At 34.6% G+C, this 20,157-nt stretch overlaps 1 protein-coding gene across 2 annotated transcripts; it reads right to left on the reverse strand.

The window, feature by feature from the left end:
* Window positions 1-150: 150 nt before the first annotated feature.
* Window positions 151-18,982, reverse strand: LOC132696657 (ATP-binding cassette sub-family C member 4-like). Of its 2 annotated transcripts, none has more exons than XM_060661612.1 (16): window positions 18,885-18,982; window positions 13,400-13,651; window positions 8,696-8,806; window positions 7,290-7,466; window positions 7,066-7,225; window positions 6,790-7,012; window positions 6,444-6,739; window positions 5,458-5,812; window positions 5,190-5,405; window positions 4,897-5,126; window positions 3,879-4,646; window positions 3,349-3,499; window positions 2,828-3,058; window positions 2,160-2,458; window positions 1,295-1,710; window positions 151-904 (listed from the first exon to the last, which is right to left on the reverse strand). In XM_060661612.1, the coding sequence occupies exons 2-16, from the start codon at window positions 13,471-13,473 to the stop codon at window positions 631-633; spliced, it is 3,981 nt and encodes a 1,326-aa protein (XP_060517595.1). In that variant the 5' UTR covers window positions 13,474-13,651; window positions 18,885-18,982; the 3' UTR covers window positions 151-630. The 2 variants fall into 2 exon arrangements, with proteins under 2 accessions (XP_060517595.1, XP_060517594.1); XM_060661611.1 differs by lacking the exon at window positions 18,885-18,982 and adding an exon at window positions 16,966-17,082.
* Window positions 18,983-20,157: the final 1,175 nt, after the last annotated feature.

Consider the following 20,157-nt stretch of genomic DNA (forward strand, 5'->3'; position numbering starts at 1 on the left):
AAATGCATCAAGCTTATCGGCAGGAGTACCTCTGCGTGGAAAATATTTCCGCTATAAAGAGTCATTGTCCATTCTGAAATTTAACTTCAATAAGTCCAATTTACCAATGTGCGAGGACTAATTGAGTAAAAAAAAACGGTTTTTGTAAATTCCTATTTATTATAAAAAAATACAAATATAATATATACAAGACGCATATAAAATATCTAATTAGCACCTTCCAAAAATTATTTGTTACTAATAATTATTTAAGCAAACATTACATAATCACATCACAAGGTGGTAAAATTAGGTGCCCTTAATAAAACATTTTTGTAGTACTTAAAATAATTTTCCAGATGTTCAATTAAGATTGATGTGAAAGGTCTATGATGATATATTCTATTGATTGTAAAGAAATGCTTAAAGACGTTGGATTGCTCCAAATGCCTAATACGACAACAAACACAAATATGGATGAATATAAAACGACAAAATAAACACTGGTTGGTGGAATAAAAAAAAACAATAAATAAAATTAATAAAACAACAACATAAAGGAGTATGTTTCTGTAACTATTGCTCAGACCTGTCGAAAAGTCTGACTCGGCCTGTGTAAGTAGCCAGCACGCGCCAATTTGGAAGTGTATTTTACTCGGGAAGTGAGTTCTGCCTCTGGAAACTATCTTTGGCGATCTTGCGAAGTTGTTCAGATAGCGTTTTGCCGGTACCGTTCACCATATTGGAGAATATACTCTCTGGATTTTGGAGAAGCACATGGGGGTGGTCGAATTCCGCCAGCGTTCCAGCATCCATAACCAGAACTTTGTCTGAATCCATGATGGTGTTCAGTCTGTGCGCTACAGTCATAACTGTGCAGTCGGCGAATTTCTTGCGTATAGTTTTCTGGATTAGGGCATCCGTTCTGTACAAACACAGCATTTATATTTACATATGTAAAAAAAAACATGAGATTAGATTAATCCTTATATTTGATACCAATAAACTCGACAAGAGTATTTTGATTTTTATTGCTGAAATGAAACATTGAAAACATTTTTATATTTAGAGTTATTACCCCCTTGATAAGCTAAATCTTGTTGCTCTGTAACGTCGTATTTCAGGCGTCCCAAAAAAAACATTAAACATTCAAGATGTCAATTAAAAAATGTATAAATCAAAAAAATAAAAGCATACGTAAATGACTCTTGTCTCTTTCAAACGAAAACCAGTAAATTATTGTGTCTATGTGACTCTACGAAAATATGTATAAAACTAAGTTATAATGACCAACCAAAATCTAAATTATACTTACTGAGGATCAACATTCGCCGTCGCCTCATCCAGCACCAAAATTTTGTTGTTCCTGAGGATGGCGCGTGCCAAACAGATCAACTGTCTCTGGCCCACGCTGTAATTTGTACCCTTATCCATGACCCTGTTCTCCAATCTATTAATGATATTTGAGGGATCTTTCAACTCCACCTCTTCTATAGCTCTGTACAATGCCTCATCCGTGTACTCTTCGAACGGATCCAAGTTGTATCTCAAGGTTCCCGAAAACAGCACCGGATCTTGAGGAATGATTGAGATTTTCGAACGCAGCGCTTCCAAACCCAATTCTTTGGTATCGATGCCGTCAATTTTAATTTGACCTTCGATGTTCGCTAACCGAAAGAGTGCGGATATTAGGGACGATTTGCCAGCACCCGTTCTGCCTACAATGCCGACCTAGAAAATTTTAACTCGCGTTAATCGCCGTCTACGACCAAACAATCCGAAGATATATCCAAAACAGACCAAAAAATTAAATGATAGAATCCCTATAATGTAAAGTGCATCAATTATTTCGCAAACTGAGAGGTCTAAAACAATTTTTGTGTGTATCAAACAGAAAGTAATCAAATAGGTAGTTTTCTAAAATACCAGAACAAGAATTAAAAAAAAACGCGTTGTCTGAAAGTAATTTTATCGCGAAGAGAGTGGATTTCAATTCATAATTTCTACAATGACCAAGTTAAGCCTCGGTTAATTTTGAGCTGTAGGTCAAATTATTAAGAATTTAACAAAGAAATTTTAAAATATTTATTGTTCTGATTCTTATTTAATTAATTCATATATGTGGTAAATCATTGTCTGCATATATATCGAAGTCGTTGAATAAAACGCCGAATACGAACCTTTTCCCTAGCAGCAATATCCAAATTCAGCATCTTGATCACCAAAGGACCATTCTCGTCGTACTTAAGTCCCATACTCGCAAACTCAATTTGGCCCCGGTCAGGCCATGATTTCGGTGGTATTTTTGGCACTTCCGGCTGTTTTTCACGAGGCAATTGTTTGTATTCCAGCACCCTCTCCACTGACATGAGCTGATTGGCTACTTCGGCTGATTGCCTCAGACCCCATTGCAACATACCTGTCAGAGCCATTGATTGGGTGATGGCCAGTCCGACTTCACCGCCACTTAAGCCCATACCTAATATGAATAACAAATAAACCAAAAATATAACCTATGCGGGTTAATTTTAAGAAATTATCGTTTTTCACTAATTATGAACAAAGTACAAGTTATCAAAACAAAAAATTGAGGATTAACGGTTTTTGTTAAATTCAATTGTTGCAATGCATTTCTTAAAAAATGAAAATTCTGCAAAAAAAATCTTCCAATTTTCAAGAAAAAAGTTAGATTACCCCCATCCATGTAAAAATTTAGGAGGTCCGTTTTTTTTATGCATATACCTTAGAAATACCAATTATCTCCAATAATTGCAGGCCCTGTTGAAAATTTTGTTCTCACCCGAATTTTAACATTGTTCATTGAAAATATTACATAATAAATGCATACCTTCTCCGAAAGTGAGGAAACTAAACGTGATGATAGTGACGAAACAGAAACAGAGAGCGTCCATGTAAAAGCCGAAAGCCGAGCTGGCAGCGATGTACATGAACCAAGCACTGGTATGTCCATCCTGGTGCTTGTCGAATTCGTCGCGAAGGATATCTTGGGCGCCGAATGCGCGGATGGTAGTTAGACCCTGGAGTGTGGCATTCAAGTGAGTGAATGCCGGACTTCGCACTGAAAACCACACCTCACCTTAACATCTACATTTTATTTAATGATTAATAATAGATCTTGTAAGGGTAAGATCGGTACTCGTTCTGAAACTGTCTCTACACTGTAAGCCTGTAGCTTTAGAAAAAAAAGTTCTTATTTAAGAGAGCTTCATCGGCAGTGATTATGTAAACTGCTGCTGTTGCAACGGCTTAAGTTTAAGCTTGGTTTAAGGAAATGCGCATCCACCGCTACAGGTTTCACTTCTAGGAAAACAAACAGTTCTATGCTAAATTATTTATTGAAATACTTACTGATTCCTTCAAGACGTTTAATGTTCTTTGAACTCTTCAGGAAAATGTGCCTCCATCCGAGGGATATGATTCCGACCACTAAAACTACTACTAAGAACATTGGATTGACCACGGTGATTAAGACGATTGACCCAGCACCCATGAGAATAATCTGGAAAAGGTAATATATATCTCAGGAGATTGGCTTCACGCAGAACTTTTTTTTGCTGAATGAAACAAAATATTTAGGAAATAAATAAGAAATTACAATTCGAAAAAAGTTCTAAAAAGGTGGCTACACTTTTATTAAAATTAGCCAGTTGAATAGGGTGTCCATGTTTGATATCTTATACGACCTCTTGAGCAGCTTTCAGTACTTCCTCCAGATTTATTGCGCAGTGCCAGGACAGAAATTTGTCAGATCTTATCATATTTTTTTAGATAGATAAAAACAGACACTTAGAAATTAGCACTTCTAAACTGTAAGACTTTAGTTTCTACGCCAAAAATGACTTAGACGTGATTATTGATACATCTAACCATGTGCTCACCTGCGCAGCATCTAAAACGGCTTTGGGGAGCAACTCGTCCACTGACCCGATATCCTTAGAAAACCTGTTCAAAATCCTGCCTCCTGGGTTCGTATCGAAAAATCTCATTGTCGCGCTGATCATACTCTCAAATATAGAGTCGTGCAACTTCTGAGAGCTCATCATCGACAGCTTGTAAAACAATAGTGATCTCAGTAATGCAATGATGAAAACAGAAATGATCAAACCACCGTAGATCATTAAAAACAACTCGCGATCCCAGTAGTAAGCATTAAATGGATTTGTCAAAGGTTCCACTGTGACATTAACCAATTTTTCTTCTTCTATTTTAGTCCAAAAGGTGACGAAGTAGTCCACACCGCTAGCGGCGGCCTGGGCCAGAAGGTAAAGCAAAAGGACGATCAAGATGAAGAACCCGTTGCTGCCCGCAAACATGTACTTAAGCAGGAGGTTTCCTTTGACTTTACCCTTTGACGACTCTTCTTGCATCTCCCTGGCGTTTGCTTGGTTCTGCTCCGCTTCGTCGTCGGTTTCATCCTCACCTTCGGCCAAAACTGCTTCTGGAATGCTGAGTTCACTCATCGCGCTAGCTAAGGATTTTATGCTTCTCGCAGACATTTTCCTGCTGCGCTGTTTCCCACTGTCCGTCAGTTGTTGCTTTTGTTTTTCCTCGTCCGTTTGCTGTTCTTGCTCAGCAGTTAGAAGTTTGGCATAGAGGTTGTCGCTCTGGGACAGTTTCTGGAAGTTTCCTTCGTTTTCGATCCGCCCCTGGAAAGCAAATTCTAAAAAATACCTACGGGAAATGAGTTTCACCAAGAAACTGGAATCCTTCCACCTCAAAATCGTTTAACATTCAGAGTGAAGTAAAAGTATACAAAAAGAAAAAATATGAACCCCAATGATCTTGCCTTAAAACGTGGTATATATTCTGACCCAAAATTTGAGATAATGTGCTATATTTCTTTATTTTTAATGATGATTAACGCCATTTACAGCCTTTCAGGAAAGGTACACTCACATTATTCAATATGATGATGTTGTCGGCATCTTTTAGATGATGGACCTGATGGGTAACAAGTATCCTGGTTTTGTTACTAAGATATCCGTTGATACAGAGGTCGTACAGGTGCTTTGAAACGTGAATATCGACTGCAGACAGAGGGTCGTCCAGCAAATAAATATCCGCCTGTCTGTAAATAGCGCGAGCTAGATTGATCCTAGCTTTCTGACCGCCGCTCAACGATGCACCTAAAAATTGCATAAAACAACGAGATTTGCGAAATATTTAACACCACGGATGTCAAATTTTACCTCTGTCCCCTACCAACGTTAGATCTCCGTGAGGGAATTGCTCGAAGTCTTTTTCCAGTGCGCATACTTTTACTACATCGTTATATCTCGTTTTGTCGTATTCCGAACCAAAGAGTATATTCTGACGGACAGTGGCCGCAAATACCCATGCCTCTTGAGATGCGTAAGATATGGTTCCGTTTACGTCGATTTTGCCTGATACTAACTCTAATTCACCTACAATTCTCCCTTTTAGACCCCGATCAAGCTTTTTAAATGAAAAAAATACCGAGAATGGTTTGTAGAAGTGAACTCTTGCCGCTTCCCACAGGCCCGATAACTCCCAGCAACTCTCCCCTAGGAACGTTTATGTTGATATTTTCCAACGCGTTTTCTGAAGAATTGGCGCTCCACTTTACCGTTAAGTCTTGGATACTCAAATGGTATTTTTCTTGTATGGCACGATAGACGTTTCCGTTATTATTCGACTGGGAATCTGTCAGCGAGCAGTACTCTTCGGATAACATTATGCCTTCTAGTCGTTTTACCGCTACTATGAGCTCGGCTATTTCGGATATCCCTCTGACAAACATTTGCGACATGGTTTGCGAAACTACGTTCAAGTACGACATAACGACGAATACCTGGAACCATAGAAATATTTACGTGACTAGAGGTGCTAAATATTCCATCAGAATTGAAAGCAAATTAGAATTAAAGCTGGTGGCACCGAGAATACCCTTCATTAAAATTATCCGTTCGATAGTTCTAAAATATTTAAACTAGCCTGTATATCAAGAAAAAGGGATCATAGTATCTAAAAGTTGTTGGTACCAATTGGTCGAGGTGCAAAAATGATTTTACTTGAATGATTAAGCTGCAACTCTAACCTTGAAAATCCATAATGTTTTTTCAAATTTTTACATACATTTTGGTAGAACAGTTCTGTAATTGCAACAGCTCAGATAATTATTGCTTCAATCCTAGATTTGGACTACACAAATCGGCGCGAAGAAGGCTCAGATTTGAAATACCTTAACCTTTTTTGCGAACAGGGTCCAAATTTAGAAAGCTACAGCATACTCCAATAATTGATGGCAATGAATGAAAAGGTAACTATTATTAATAAAAGGCTCATTAGAGAGCGTGAAATAGCAGAAATTACATTTTCTGCAACTATAACTGCAAAAGGTAATAAAGTTTACGCTGTCTATGCGCAAAACATTGATGGCACTCAAATAACTTGCCCAAATTCCCATCCTAGAAAAAACTTACCGTGGAAGCTGTGATAGGTTTATCAGTCAACGCTAATGTTAATAGCGTACAAAACAGCGACAACCTGGTTGTAAACAAATTGAAAGTCATGTATATTCCCCTGACGTAGGAGCTTTTGGTAATCACTTTTATTTCAGCCTTCCTGGCGAGCCTAATTAACTTAGCGAACGGTTTTTCCCAGGCGTACATCTTGATCACCTGAATACCAGATATTATTTCATCCATAAGACGCACTCTTTCGTCGGTTTTCAACGCTGTAGCTTTCCTATAAACGGCGGACAATTTCCCCGTATAACCTGGAATACATAATTTTGTTTTTCTGCATGATGGTTCGATGCCAACTCACCTTGAAGAGGCACGATTATGAACACTGCTGCGATCCCGATCACGCCAGCATAACCGGCTTCTATATACATGAAGTAGAGGATAATAAGGGTAAGCAGGGGTGCCACCCACATGTGATGAATGAATATGGTTACCATATCGAATCTGCTGACATCATTCGAAAGAAGATTCACCAGTTTTCCGGAAGCCGTGTCTCCCAAAGCTGTCTTGCTGAGTCTCAATGCCTGCAAGAACTTGATAATAGCAATAAGGCCTTACAGAGATAATAGTGGCTAACCTTTCTGTAGATCAGGGCACACGACGAAGCCCTAATCCTCATTCCATAATGAAAAGCGCACATTACATATTGGTTCATTAGTATGGCATTTAACAATGTAATCAATGCGATGGCGCCGGCATAAATTAAAGCTTCGTTCTTTTCTATTAACGGCACAGGTCTGTAAATTTGTAATAAGTTAAAACATAGCAACTAGTTTGGCGGCCTTTAAAAAGAAAACTGACCTGAAATATTTAAGCAGATTGCCCAGCATCATAGGCTGGACTAATGTGAACGCCTGCATAAGCACTAAAATAATACCTAGGATGGTGTATTCGGGCCAAAATGTCTTCAGAATGACTTTCAATAAACTGGCCTTTTTGTTTTTGCGTTTCGCCTTTTCATATGATCTGGTCCACTCCCTGAAAATGTTTTATTTGGTACTATTCATTTTACCGCAGCAGTCGTTCCTTTGCTTGCGCATGACTAAATATTGCACATATGTATAGCTACAATATGATTCTCACTATTTGGCGAATATAATATGAAAAACGAATAAAGGAATAAAATAGAAAACCCATTAAAGCATTTATCAAAATCAAAAAGGGGTAATAGCTTATAGTTGTATTTATTTGTCATCATTATATGCTGCGTTTCTCTCGTGATTTATTCTTTAACTTTAAATCTTTATAATTAATTTGTATTTATATATTTTGTTAAAAATTATTTTCGACTACAAATGAAATGGTGAATTTAGATTTTCTTGCATCTCCTTTCTGTTTGCTTGGGTTTTGTTAGTAAAAATTTGAAAGTGAAGTATCACAAATAACAATGATATTATAATTACCAAAATTGTGTTCTTCTACATTATAACACATTTAAATTTGAAAAAAATTATAATTATCAAGCCACAAAAAATGGATTAGGAATTCTTTTTCCAACAATTTTCGTACATCATCAGTCAATCCGCAATCGTTAAAGATAGGTGCAAAATTCACTAACATCTATCTTCTATCACCGAAACATCCTCATAGCTATGGAAAAATGCATTCAATCAGAATGAGGATTAGTCAAGTAGATTCTATATTAAAGTTAAGTTGGGAAATTCAAATATTCAATAATTAAGACGTTAAATTATTCAGCTTTATAATTGTAAATTGGACGGAAAGATTATATTAATATCCGTTATTTCCCATTAAATATATTATGCTATTTTGAATATTTCGCTCACTCAGTGATCCTTTGATACGTCGCAACTTCGATGTTAATAAATATTTACTTATGAAATTTTGTATATTTCTCAATGAAATAATTTTCAATTCAAAAGTGGAATAATAATTTTACAGAGTACATTTTTTGATGTTTATGTAACAAAAATCCTATTTCGAAATCAGCTGAAAAATACCCAACTCAGAGTATTTCAAATTCAAATGGGTTACACTGTACAAATAAGCGTAAAGCAATTAGCTTAAGGTTTGTGCATAATACGTTTAAAAATGGATCATTCAATTTGTCCTTCATATCGATTAGAGATTTTAACAAAGGGGAATTCGAACTAAGCAATCAAGCTCAAGTATTGAGGGTCGACGAAAATTTCTTATCTCGGCAATAACCAATTTGCCTCGAAACGTTTCGAGTAAAAGAGACGTACCTTTCCATTCGATCGCCCAGCAATTGACTTCTATCGCTATCGGTGGGGTTATATAAATCTTCAACGTCCAGTCTTTTGCTGTAGCCTTTTTTGAACATACCTATAGTGTACCTGCAACAACAATTTCCTGCTAAGCAAATACATTTTTCATTATTTTCCCAAAAATTCGCCAATTTTTTTTGAATTGTTGTTAATTTAATATAACACAATATAGCAATGTACCAAATAGCAACACAAAGTAACATTTTCGTTTATTATTCTATTTTCGATACTTAAAAGTATATAAAAGAAAATTAAATAAAATAGTAAATTGAAACACTTTGGAAAACTTTTGGAGATATAGACACAAACATGTTTGATAAGCCATACTTTAGTCACGAGTTTGTGTCAAGAAGTTTACGGTCGTCATAGTACCACTTAAGCGTCACCCAAACAATCAAAAAATTCAAATTTATACTAAAGTTATATTATGTAGGCCTTTTTCTTTATTACAATTCTGATATTTAAATTACGAAACACAGGCGATCTTTCCTCTACTACATTTCGCTTGTGGCTTTGGTGTGAGTAAAATTTTTCAAAACTTATCCTTATGCCAACAAAACCTGATCTATTGTAATAACTTTTACACTTTCTTCAATTTTTTTGGCATTTAATTACCAATAAAATAAAATTTTTTATGACCAACATGCCTTTGCGTTCTTTTAAGGAAATTGTGATATACATTTGGAATATTTTTAGATTGATTCTTTTGAGGTTTGAAATCCCATTTTTTGCTTAATTGAGCGTCCTGAATTTCGTAAACTAGTAATAATAATTGTTTAGAACAACTATGACTCAATTAGACTCAGTATGTCCAGTTCCATTTGGAATCGTTCAAAAATCTGTCAGATCAGCAATAAATCAAAAATTTTTTGGACAGTCCGTAGAACAGAGATAAAGTGAATACTGGTGCCTTGTTCGCCCCCCTCCCCTCCACCCATTTTGCAGCCACAAAGTTAACAACAATGATAATGCAATCATTTTAAAAATTAGAATAGGGTCACAAAAGCCAACAATTTTTGTGATTTATTGTTGTACGACTTTAATGGCTGTACCGCAGCAAATTGTCATGCCGATCACGCCCGGGGCTTTGTTATTGTCCGGGGTGCGGTACACATGTTGCAAAAAAAACAGCCTAACGCTTAAGTGCCAAAGCTATCGTAAATAATACCAGAGGAAATATCTGTTGTTTAGACCCTCACGGGTGGGCACTTCAAAAACTAATTTAAATTCCTTTCTGGGGTTGTTGTCGTCAACGAAAGACGATATTTGAGTGGACGGATGACAGTAAAATTACAAGTTGTCACGTGGTAAAAACCGAAAGGCAATAACATCAAATGACGTTTTGTTTTAGCCAGACCACACCCTGTTTTAAATTGAATAAAAATATTACTGTCACCTTTCTTGTTGTCGCAATGGCTGTCTAAGACAGTGCGCTCTGTAGATTAATATTTAATACAATTTTGCTTCTTTAATATCGCGCTTTTTTTAGTAAGGTCTCCTGTGGACTACATGGGACTCTGACTACTTTACATTGTGTTGCTTAATATTATCGCGTTTTCTTGGTGGTTTCTGAATTCTTCGAATCGTATATTAAGAGTACGTTTTGTCTCTTCAATATATGCATTGATACAACTACTCTGTCCCTTGATTCGATGTTTCGGTTATAGTTTTTCGGCAGTGCACTTTTAAAGTCAACTTGAAATCTTTTCTAATATAACTTTTAAACACGGGAGTGCGATGAGCGTGTCTTCGTCAGGTCTACTACTACTGAGTGTATTATACAAATGTTTATAATTCCATTAACAAATTTCTGAGTATAACCATGGTGGAGCAAATATTATTCAATGCAGCATCAACATAATCAATAAAATATTTCGACTATTCCAATTTTTATTGCTCCAAAATGATTAGACAGATAACTGGGATATTACGCTATATTACGATATTACGCAATGGTAAATGGTAAGTAATTACGTGAACTGAGATGATTAAGAAAGGAGTCTAGCTATCTGTCGATTTCAATGCAGGTTATGAAAGTGACGCTAACATATATAAGCCAGATTTGGTTTGACATTTCCAATATTTATGTCATGAGTTTCAAACAATTATATTATATATATTATCTTACCTCAAGCATCGACAATGTTTAAAAATTCTTTAACGGGGACATTGGTTAGTTTTGGTTAGTTTTTCTTTTAGTTTCAACTGCATTAATGCGTTAAAACTTTGCTTTCCTTCAAGAAGTGAAATCTAATATCAATGTGTATTTGCAATAAGTACCTTGTTCTCCGTTGCAATTGGAACGTATTTAACTGTTCACCCAAGATCATATTTTTTATTTTTACAAGATTTACAAATCATGCAGAGCTGTTTTTCTCGAATGGTGTTGTTAGTGTAAAACTAAGTGTAATTCACACACTTCTTCCATTGTACTGTATTTGTAACGTCATTATCTATTATTTCCGATTAGTTTCAACCCGATGAAAAACTTTCACGTTTTGACGTTGTACCAAAAAGTTGAAACACTAAGTTGTATTCATCAGACATATAGCAACATTGCAGTTAAAAAGCGGAGTAATATATCAAGTCGAAGAGGATGTCCGAAAACAGGTTGCTCCTACAAATCCGGTTTTCTGATAAAATTAGAACATCCTATTAAATAGAGATGCGATACTAAAAAGTGTTGTGTTCGTAACTTTTTAGTTTTTCAAAATTTTAGTTTTAGTAAATTAAGCCGATTCGCTAGAAAACGAAGTCATTTTGGCATGTTCACATCTCATCATTTTGGCTGTCAGAGGATCGGAACTTTAAATATTTTTCTATTTAACCTATTCTATAGAATAGAACATTTTGTTGAGGATCATTATAGTCTCGATTTCGCATTTAATAACTAAATAGTATAGCGCGATAGGGACAAACAAAGCCTAATTGTTTGCTTAATTAAAATTATGATTTTGCTTGTTTTGGACATTACACTAAAATGTTGTTGTTGATCCTAATTGAAAAACGCTATATATCTCCATCGGGTATAGAAGAATTTTTTTAATTTTAAAACACTACAATCATGACCACCCTGTATAATATAATTGACTATTTGAGTGACCCTTAAATGGATTTACCAATCTCAAATGAATAATATCGACAAACTAAAAGGAAGCCTTGATTTTTGAAATATATAGTTAAATTTTTGATAAGCGTTTCATTAAGTTGTTGGTTACGATAATACAATTATTAAAAATAATTTTCATATCTAAATGACATTAAGATTTCATTTCACAATACTAAATATTAATTAACCCGCACCATATAAATCATTCCGTGTTCATCTTGAGAATAGAGTAACCAGTGAGAAAGACAAAAATAAACCACATCGGTCCATAAATCAGTATAATTTTAGAACGGGATTCATTTTACCGCCTCTTAAATTTTATCTCCCCCACTTCCCGTTCTTGATTTCGAAAAGCGCACAAAGAAAAAATCTCGCGTGGTACAGGATAACCCCATCGCACTGGCGGCGTCCTTCTTAGGAGATGCCTCTTTTTTCCTTTCTTTTTCAACGCTATATCAACATGCTAGAAGATATAAGGCCGTGAACCTTGCCTACTGTGCTGGTTCGTTTTTAAGTTGGATAGAGCCTGTCTAAATCATTAAAACCGAAATGCATGTTTGATTTTTTTATCTTTAAACACACAACATCCTCCGGTCCCTCCCAATAGTCAATGTTCTAACAAAAATACTTCACTGGTCGACTAATACAACGCAAAAAAACAGAAGTAACTGTGAATTCTGGTTGTACTGCGAACCCAATTAAAAATTAAACTGAGCTAAACATTTTATAGAATAAAACGCCCAAATTGTGATTTCAAAATTCATTTTTAATAACTGGGCTTCCCAATTAAAGTTTGGAAATAATTTGTATAAATTTGGTGAGTTGTTTTAATTTTAATTAATTTTTTTCCAAGTTTTTTTAAATTTGCAGGAGAATTTTTTAATTCAATTCGGTAGCAAATATTTAAATTTTTAACGATCTCTGGTGTGAAAGACGAATAAAACGTCAATATTATCACAACAGGTTGAAAATAGACTTTTATAACATTTTGATTACAAAATTTTCAAAAGAAGGTATAAATTCTTTGATCTGATTCTTTGAAATTCTTTTCTCTCAAAACTTTTAGTTGGATTTAAAAAAAAATCAAGTTTTAACCTTTTCTCATTAATTTTACAAATAATTAGTAATTTATTATTATAAAAACAGATGGTGGAGTAATAAAACAAGAACCATATTTCCCCGAAGTTCACGGCGACTATCTGAAGCCGTAGAGAGAAAGCGATTTTGAACAAAACATATTCAATTGTCGCGGAAAAATACCCCACTACCATGTTTCGCATCAAGTTAGCAACATATGTCTTAGACTTATATCCGAAGTAAAGATTATCACGGATATCATAGCGACATAATGGTAAAGTTATAATTTTATACAAAATTTGATAGTATATCGGAAAAGTTTCGAAAATTTTATTTATTTCCTGAATTCAATAGAGATTTACGTTAACTTTTGCATCACTCTATATTGTTTTACTGTTAAAAATGCTCACTATGCTTTCTGAAATTGTGCCAACGATAAACGTAATATTATTAAGTAAAGCTGTATGAGAACTTACGTGAAGAATATAACACCCAACGGATTTGTTTTGTCCCTAGGATTAGGGTTCACATTTTCTTTGGTAAAATCCATGACGGCACTGACGGATCTCGGAGAACGCCTTCTTGCTTTTAATTTTAATAATCCTACGAATACTGCTTAAGAGATCACAGAAACTTTGAGTAAAGTGAAGACGCTATTGCACATCAGTCTTTTGGTGTCACTTCCGTTAAAGGTTGTTCGCTATTCGACAAACTTTGCTGGGTTTTCCCTGTAAAAAATTACTTCGATCAGTACAGCGACCAAGCTAAAAAATTAAAACAACAAAAAGATTAATAACGGCCTGAGTTAATGTCCTTGACAATTGATCGGCGGCACGCTCTTTTTCATATCCTACATGTATAGTACTATTGTAATTATTTATACAGCCGCTTAATTATTAACAATTAAATCGAGCCTTGGAGACGACAACTATGTTCAATCAGCCTAAAGACAACCTACATTCATTCCAGTGGTGTGCCTTCAATTTTATCTGGATAAGATCTATACTTTATATATAATATAAAAAGAATCCTACTACTACAATTTCACAAAAAATTGGTTAACACAAAATGAGTGAGTTATGAATATGATGTTTTTGATTATGTTCAAGAGGGAAAACCAATTATTGGTCCGAGAAAAAGCGGTTTTAAATTAATATCTGCATTTTTAAGGTAGATTTCGCTACAAGGCTAAAAAGCAAATACTGACTGCAAATCGGCAACTATTTGACCAAGAAAAGGCGGCTTTACGTCGATATCTGCTGGTTTCTTAACGTTTTCTTTACAATAAAGGTTGAAGATTGAAGCCGATTTTGACTAGTATTTGAACGATATTCACATGAAAAGGTAACTGGATCAAAAAATGATAGCTTAAGCTGATCTCTGCGGTTTTGATGCTGTTTTAGATACGATATGTGCCTGAAGAGCCGAATTTGACTGGATTCTGTTTGAAATGAATAATAAAAAAGTACTATCAATCCAAGAAAGTGGGGTTTTAAGTAGTTATCTGCAGCTTTAGCGTAGATTTCAGTCCGATAATTTATGAAAATGCTGTTTTTGACTATGATCTACTTGAAATCAAGAGGGAAACCAATTATTTTTCCCAGAAATAGGGGTTTTAAGTTCATATCTACATTTCGGTAAAATAAGAGGCGAAAATGCAGATTCTGACTGGAATCTAATCGAAATCGGCAACGATATCCGTCGATTTGTTAACGTTTTTGTTACAATAAAGGTTAAAGATGCCGATTTTGACTAGTATTTGAACGATATTGACATTAAAACTGCAGATAGCTACTTAAAAACCCACTTTCTTGAATTGATAGTAGTTTTTCTTATCCACTTCGAACAGGTTCCAGTCAAAATCAAAACTACAAGGATTTCACGTTCATATTAAAGTTCAAATTCAAAGGGTATGTAAAAAAAAGCACATTTATATTACCAGTGTTTAACCACAAGGTGACCATATGAAATTTTCAAGGTGTTATTCAAAATCATCACATTTGTTTTTCTTTCGAGTTCCAAATGTCTTTTTGAAATATTTAACTGTTTATTTAATTCAAAAGAGACATTTTTTTAGATAAACCGTATTTACTTCCTTGATTTAACTTACCAAGTACCTACTGATTAATGTAGTATTAATTATTTTTAGTTAATCTTATATATTCATTTAGTTATATTTTTTGTATAAGGGGGCAATTTACAATTAACAATTCACTTTGTCAGTCAAAAATCGCAGTTTGCTTTTATCACTACGATCTAAACCGCAATATTTAATTAAGCGACTTTGAGAAAAAGTTTTTTATGTTTCTAAAGATTTAAGATATTTCACCCCTTGGCACCCGATACTCACATCTGTTTTTCACTCAACGATAAAGATTTTTTAACTCTCTTTATAATGATAATAATAATTCATTCAGAAAATTACACATTTTTTTCTTGATGTAACCAAATGTAGAAAAGTTTAATGGAAAAATTATAAGATTATCGTATATAGAGAGAGTATTAATGGTTGGTTTTTTCGATTTTTTTTCGAATTTCTTAGGTAATAATGACTCCCTTTTCACGACACTTTAGGAAATAGAAAAAACTTTAGAAAAATATAAGATTTTCAGAATGTTTATTTAGTAGAATTGGCGTTTGACAAAAATTTTCTACTGACGCGTGTCTAATATAATTGGGTAATTCGTTTCTCACTTTGTGCCATCAGCATCAATTGAGATTAAAAAATGGAAGCCTTATCGCTTTTTAAGTTTTTAAAGAAAAAAGAAGGTGATTCAAAAGCATTACGTGAGCAATAAAATTGGTTGTAGCTAGCCCGGTACGTCGTTAAAGTTTAAGGTACACAAATGTCAAAAACTCGCCAATAATTACGCGAACGTGGAACCGTACTTGTAGCTAGAAAAATACCAATCATTCTGTATTAAAAAACGTCTAGTTTACTTCTGAATGAAGGGAATTATTGCTTGTCATCTAAAATGGTTCCGCTACTTAAATTGCCATCGACTCGATTCACGCAAAACAATTTATTTAATGAACTATTACGACAACAGTCAATTAATAAACGTACACCGGGTCTAAGCATATTTTGCTTTTAATGGAACTCTGTATGACGTTTTAAAAAAACAAAATACTTTTAAGAGCTTTCCCTACTATTAATATCTCCAAAAAAATATGGCTCTTTTTGATCTACTTTATTATGTATGGTGCCTTTGGCACCGAGACAGATGGGTGAAGATGGGCTGATACTTCGGAGGTGACGGCATAGTTTGGGATTTACCGGATATATTGGAACGTCCAGCACTTACACGTTTAACTCATTAATGCAACGTAATAATCATGTTTTTAATCCCATCAGAAACTGGTCTTAAAAATATATAGAGACAGTTTATTTCAAACAATGGTTTATACTTAACATTTGAAAAATCCTTAAAATTACACGTTGTAACATAAGCAGTTTTCAAAATATTTGAAATTTATAACTAGCATAAAATATTTACATCTATCGAGGAAGAGTTGAGTCAATGCAGTACAGGATGTCAAGGTTCCTAGTTAAATAATAATACATAAACACTAAAATTTGATACAGGAACGCACGGAGCATTAAAGCAAACAATGACTATTTAGATAACGTTGTGGAATTAAACAGTTTCTCAACCAAACAAGCAAAACATGCAGTCGGTAAATAATTAAACCAATATTTAGGTTCTTCTAATTATATCTTCTCGTCAAGGTTAATTTAAATGCCCCTTGGTGGCAGGTACAACTTATGAAATTTGGATAAACCTTGATCTGAAAAATATGATCGTTCGTAAAACAAACCGAAAATATTTATGCAAAGTCATTGCTGTTAACCTTGATACATTAAACACATCTGCGTAATTCATCTGTACAAGCGAATGATAAGAAATACTTCATCAAATAAAATGTGGAATACCTACCAATTTTACCTTACAATTTATACAAAATTACTACAAGCTACAATTGAATTAATAGTAAATAAAGGTTTTTGGTGTTAAAATCGGTAACTTAAAAAAAAACTCACGAATAAGCATTGAAGTGTCGTGATAAAAACTCGTATGGCGCGTAAATTCCGGAACCACTTGGATAATTTTGTAAAAAAGTGGTACGACTGAGCATACCACCTTCAGCTTTGAAACTGGCGAGCCCGGATCGGACAGTCACGTTGTTTCGAACACGCGGTATGAAGCGGCGTTGCCACATCTAAGATACTTAAGAACATTTGACTTAAGTTAAACGCATCGTCGCGGGCTAAAGAACAGTTTTATTATTTTATATTAATATATATAAAAAATATTTTCTCTCAACTTCCGAATATGTAATAGAATCGGATTAATCCGACAACGGAATGAACAAAATATTAAACTCGATATCTTATCAAATTATTAACTGAATAACATCTTGCAACTATTATTATGTTATAGTTATTTCAAAATTAATTTGAGCTTTTCAAATTCTTCAAAAAATATGTTAATGGTGGATTCACTAGAAAAATAATAGCAGGTAGGAAAATGCAGAGAATTCAAATTCGCCATACCATAGATGCCTACCATTTATGGTTCAAGCAAGCTATCTACAATATTGAAAAAAAAATGATGTAATATTACCCAACCGATCAAAAATCAGCCATGGCTTGCTATCTCAATTGATTAATTAGATTTGTAATTTGAGTATAACTTGGGTAGTCTGGACGGATCGAGTTTGACAAATTAAAATTCATTAATTAAAAAAATGTATCATCAAAGAATATATTACGTTAATATAAATATGTACCAAGAAAGAAAAAAAGCTAAAATTTATTTACGAAAAACTTTAACCGAAAAAGTCAGATTTTTTGAATGTCGTTTTTTGACTCTTTCTGGGTTATCCTAAAAACTCCCGTAAAAAATATTTTTCTGCTAACTGCATCATCTTGAACTATCTCACATTGTGCAAGATCTTCATCACTTGTTTTTGATGGCAGCCATGACGAATGTCAGCAAAAAATCGGATATTAATGTGTGGTATTCGTATTAAGAAAGTATATCATGTAGAGGGCAGTCGAAATATAGACCACGTTTTTTCTGAAATCTCTATTAAGGCAAATTGTTTTTTCCGTTAGCATTAAAGGAGCAAAAACTAAACATCACCAAGTCAACGAACATAATTAATTTTCTTGTAGCAGGAACTCTGGACTTGAAAAATTCTTGTTTTGCTTATTTTTTTCGCCGTTTTTTATTTTTTATTCATTTATTTATTTACTTATTTGAGGAACTAGGAGAAAAATGGAGTAGTCTAGATGGTACTACTTTGTAAATATTATACTATATACAATAAAAGATTTTACGGAATTATTTAAACAAACCGTTCATCAGAAGTTTACTAGCCAGTTCGTTAAGTTCGTTAAATGCGAACTTAAAATGCTTCTAAAATGAAAAGACAATAATGGAATTACAGAAAATATATATAAACTATACGGCAAGTTTTTGCAAAGTAGAGATGTGTGGTACATTAGTTGGGGTTCTCTCACTACAAAACGGAGATTTGTGAACCTCAGAACGCAAAATATTCATAAAAAATCAATATTCGGCAAAAGATTCACAGATATGAAATTTTTTAAGTGTTCTCTAGATTTGAAAATCGAATATGCAAACATTTAACCATATTTACCTAAAAGCACCGTTACAAAAAGATTTGTTAACAAATTTTAGATTTTATTAGTGGTAACTCTCAAAATAGATTCAATTGTAAATTGAAAACTTTATTGCAACGCTAACAATAGACAAGTGTGCTAACCAAGTACCCGCGACACATCGTTTATAAACCTAAGCACCGTATTTATAATATTTTCTAGATTTAATGCATCCTAACGAAAAGATCTGTCGCCGTTGCTTAAAAATACGTAAACACGTGCACATGAATAAAATAAACAAAACAGCGCGAAAGGCGATATTCACAACCCACCTACGGCGGCTTTGATCCACATCCGACACTCAAAAATCTGTACGGTCTCGCGCTTGGCGGTTTCAAATTGAACTGTCACCGTCGCCGCAAAAAACAGTATTAAATATCCTCTGGATCCGCGAATATGAACGATAAGATAAAGCTCGATGATGACTCGCTATATTTTATTTTAATTAATTTTTTGATTTGTCAACTGTATCAACATAGTCGATGTGCGCTATAATTTTATTGTGTCGCGGTAGTTAAATACTTCATGAAGTCGCGTCCCGAATTATGTTCACAGAATGCAAAGGTTATGGAATTATAGTCGTGCGAAATTTGTTTCCCTCACCGACTCGTTTTTCCGACTAGGGAAGATACAAGGAAACTAGAATTTTGCGTAGGTTTAATTTTGGATTTACCCCATCAATGGGTGGCGTTTTTGGTGCTTTTTGGGATTTTGAAATACAAAAGCAGTTTTCAAAACAGTTAGTACTAATATACTAATATATTATGCAACAAGTGCGGTAAACGGCATTTGACTCACGAGTTTATCTGACACGAGCAGAGCGAGTTTTTAATAAATGAGTGAGTTAAAAAGGTTTTCTACTCCCGTCTGTAAAATACCTAATTACTCACCGATCTAGCGTGCGGGAAGCGTCGCTTTACCACGTCAGTTTCGTTTCCCACGAATCCGAGCCACTTCGGACATTTTCGGGATTTTAGCGCACAGGTTTGGGAGCAATCGGATGTTTTCGGAGATATTTCCCATGCTTTGAATTTTGACGTTTGTCAATTCTGACAGTCATGGCAGTGAATGTATTCGTGTTTGGCGAAAATGTACGTAAAAACTAGCGGTCGTAGAAAGTATAGTATGCAACACGTTCGGTAAACTTTTTAAGTCACTCGTTTATTAAACACTCGCTCCGCTCGTGTCAAATAAACTCGTGAGTCAAATGCCGTTTACAGCACTTATTGCATAATATACTATTACCGAACGTGTTGCATACTATACTTTTTCTACGACCGTTAGTTTTTGGGTACATTTTCGCAAAACAACACGAATACATTCACTGTCGGAATTGACAAACGTCAAAATTCAAATCTGCGAGGTAAAATCCCGGAAATGTCCGAAGGGGCTGGGATTCATGGGAAACGAAACTGACGTAGTAAAGTGACGCTTCCCGCACGCTAGATCGGTGGGTAATTAGGCATTTTACAGACGGGAGTAGAAAAACATGTTTGCTCGTATTTAGGCCACACCACAAGCATGGTCACAAACTGAAATGTGTCC

The sequence above is a fragment of the Cylas formicarius genome, unplaced genomic scaffold (assembly GCF_029955315.1).
Source record: "Cylas formicarius isolate icCylForm1 unplaced genomic scaffold, icCylForm1.1 PGA_scaffold_1__22_contigs__length_36826433, whole genome shotgun sequence".
Classification (NCBI taxonomy): domain Eukaryota; kingdom Metazoa; phylum Arthropoda; class Insecta; order Coleoptera; family Brentidae; genus Cylas; species Cylas formicarius.

What these genes read in the sequence shown, in the direction of transcription:
- LOC132696657 (XM_060661612.1), bottom strand. Translation starts at nt 13,473, where the DNA reads ATGGATTTTACCAAAGAAAATGTGAACCCTAATCCTAGGGACAAAACA. An exon ending in AATCTGCTTAAATATTTCAG is followed by an intron (nt 7,226 to 7,289) that starts GTCAGTTTTCTT and finishes ACAAATTTACAG; the next exon opens with ACCTGTGCCGTTAATAGAAA. An exon ending in AACGTTGGTAGGGGACAGAG is followed by an intron (nt 5,127 to 5,189) that starts GTAAAATTTGAC and finishes TGCAATTTTTAG; the next exon opens with GTGCATCGTTGAGCGGCGGT.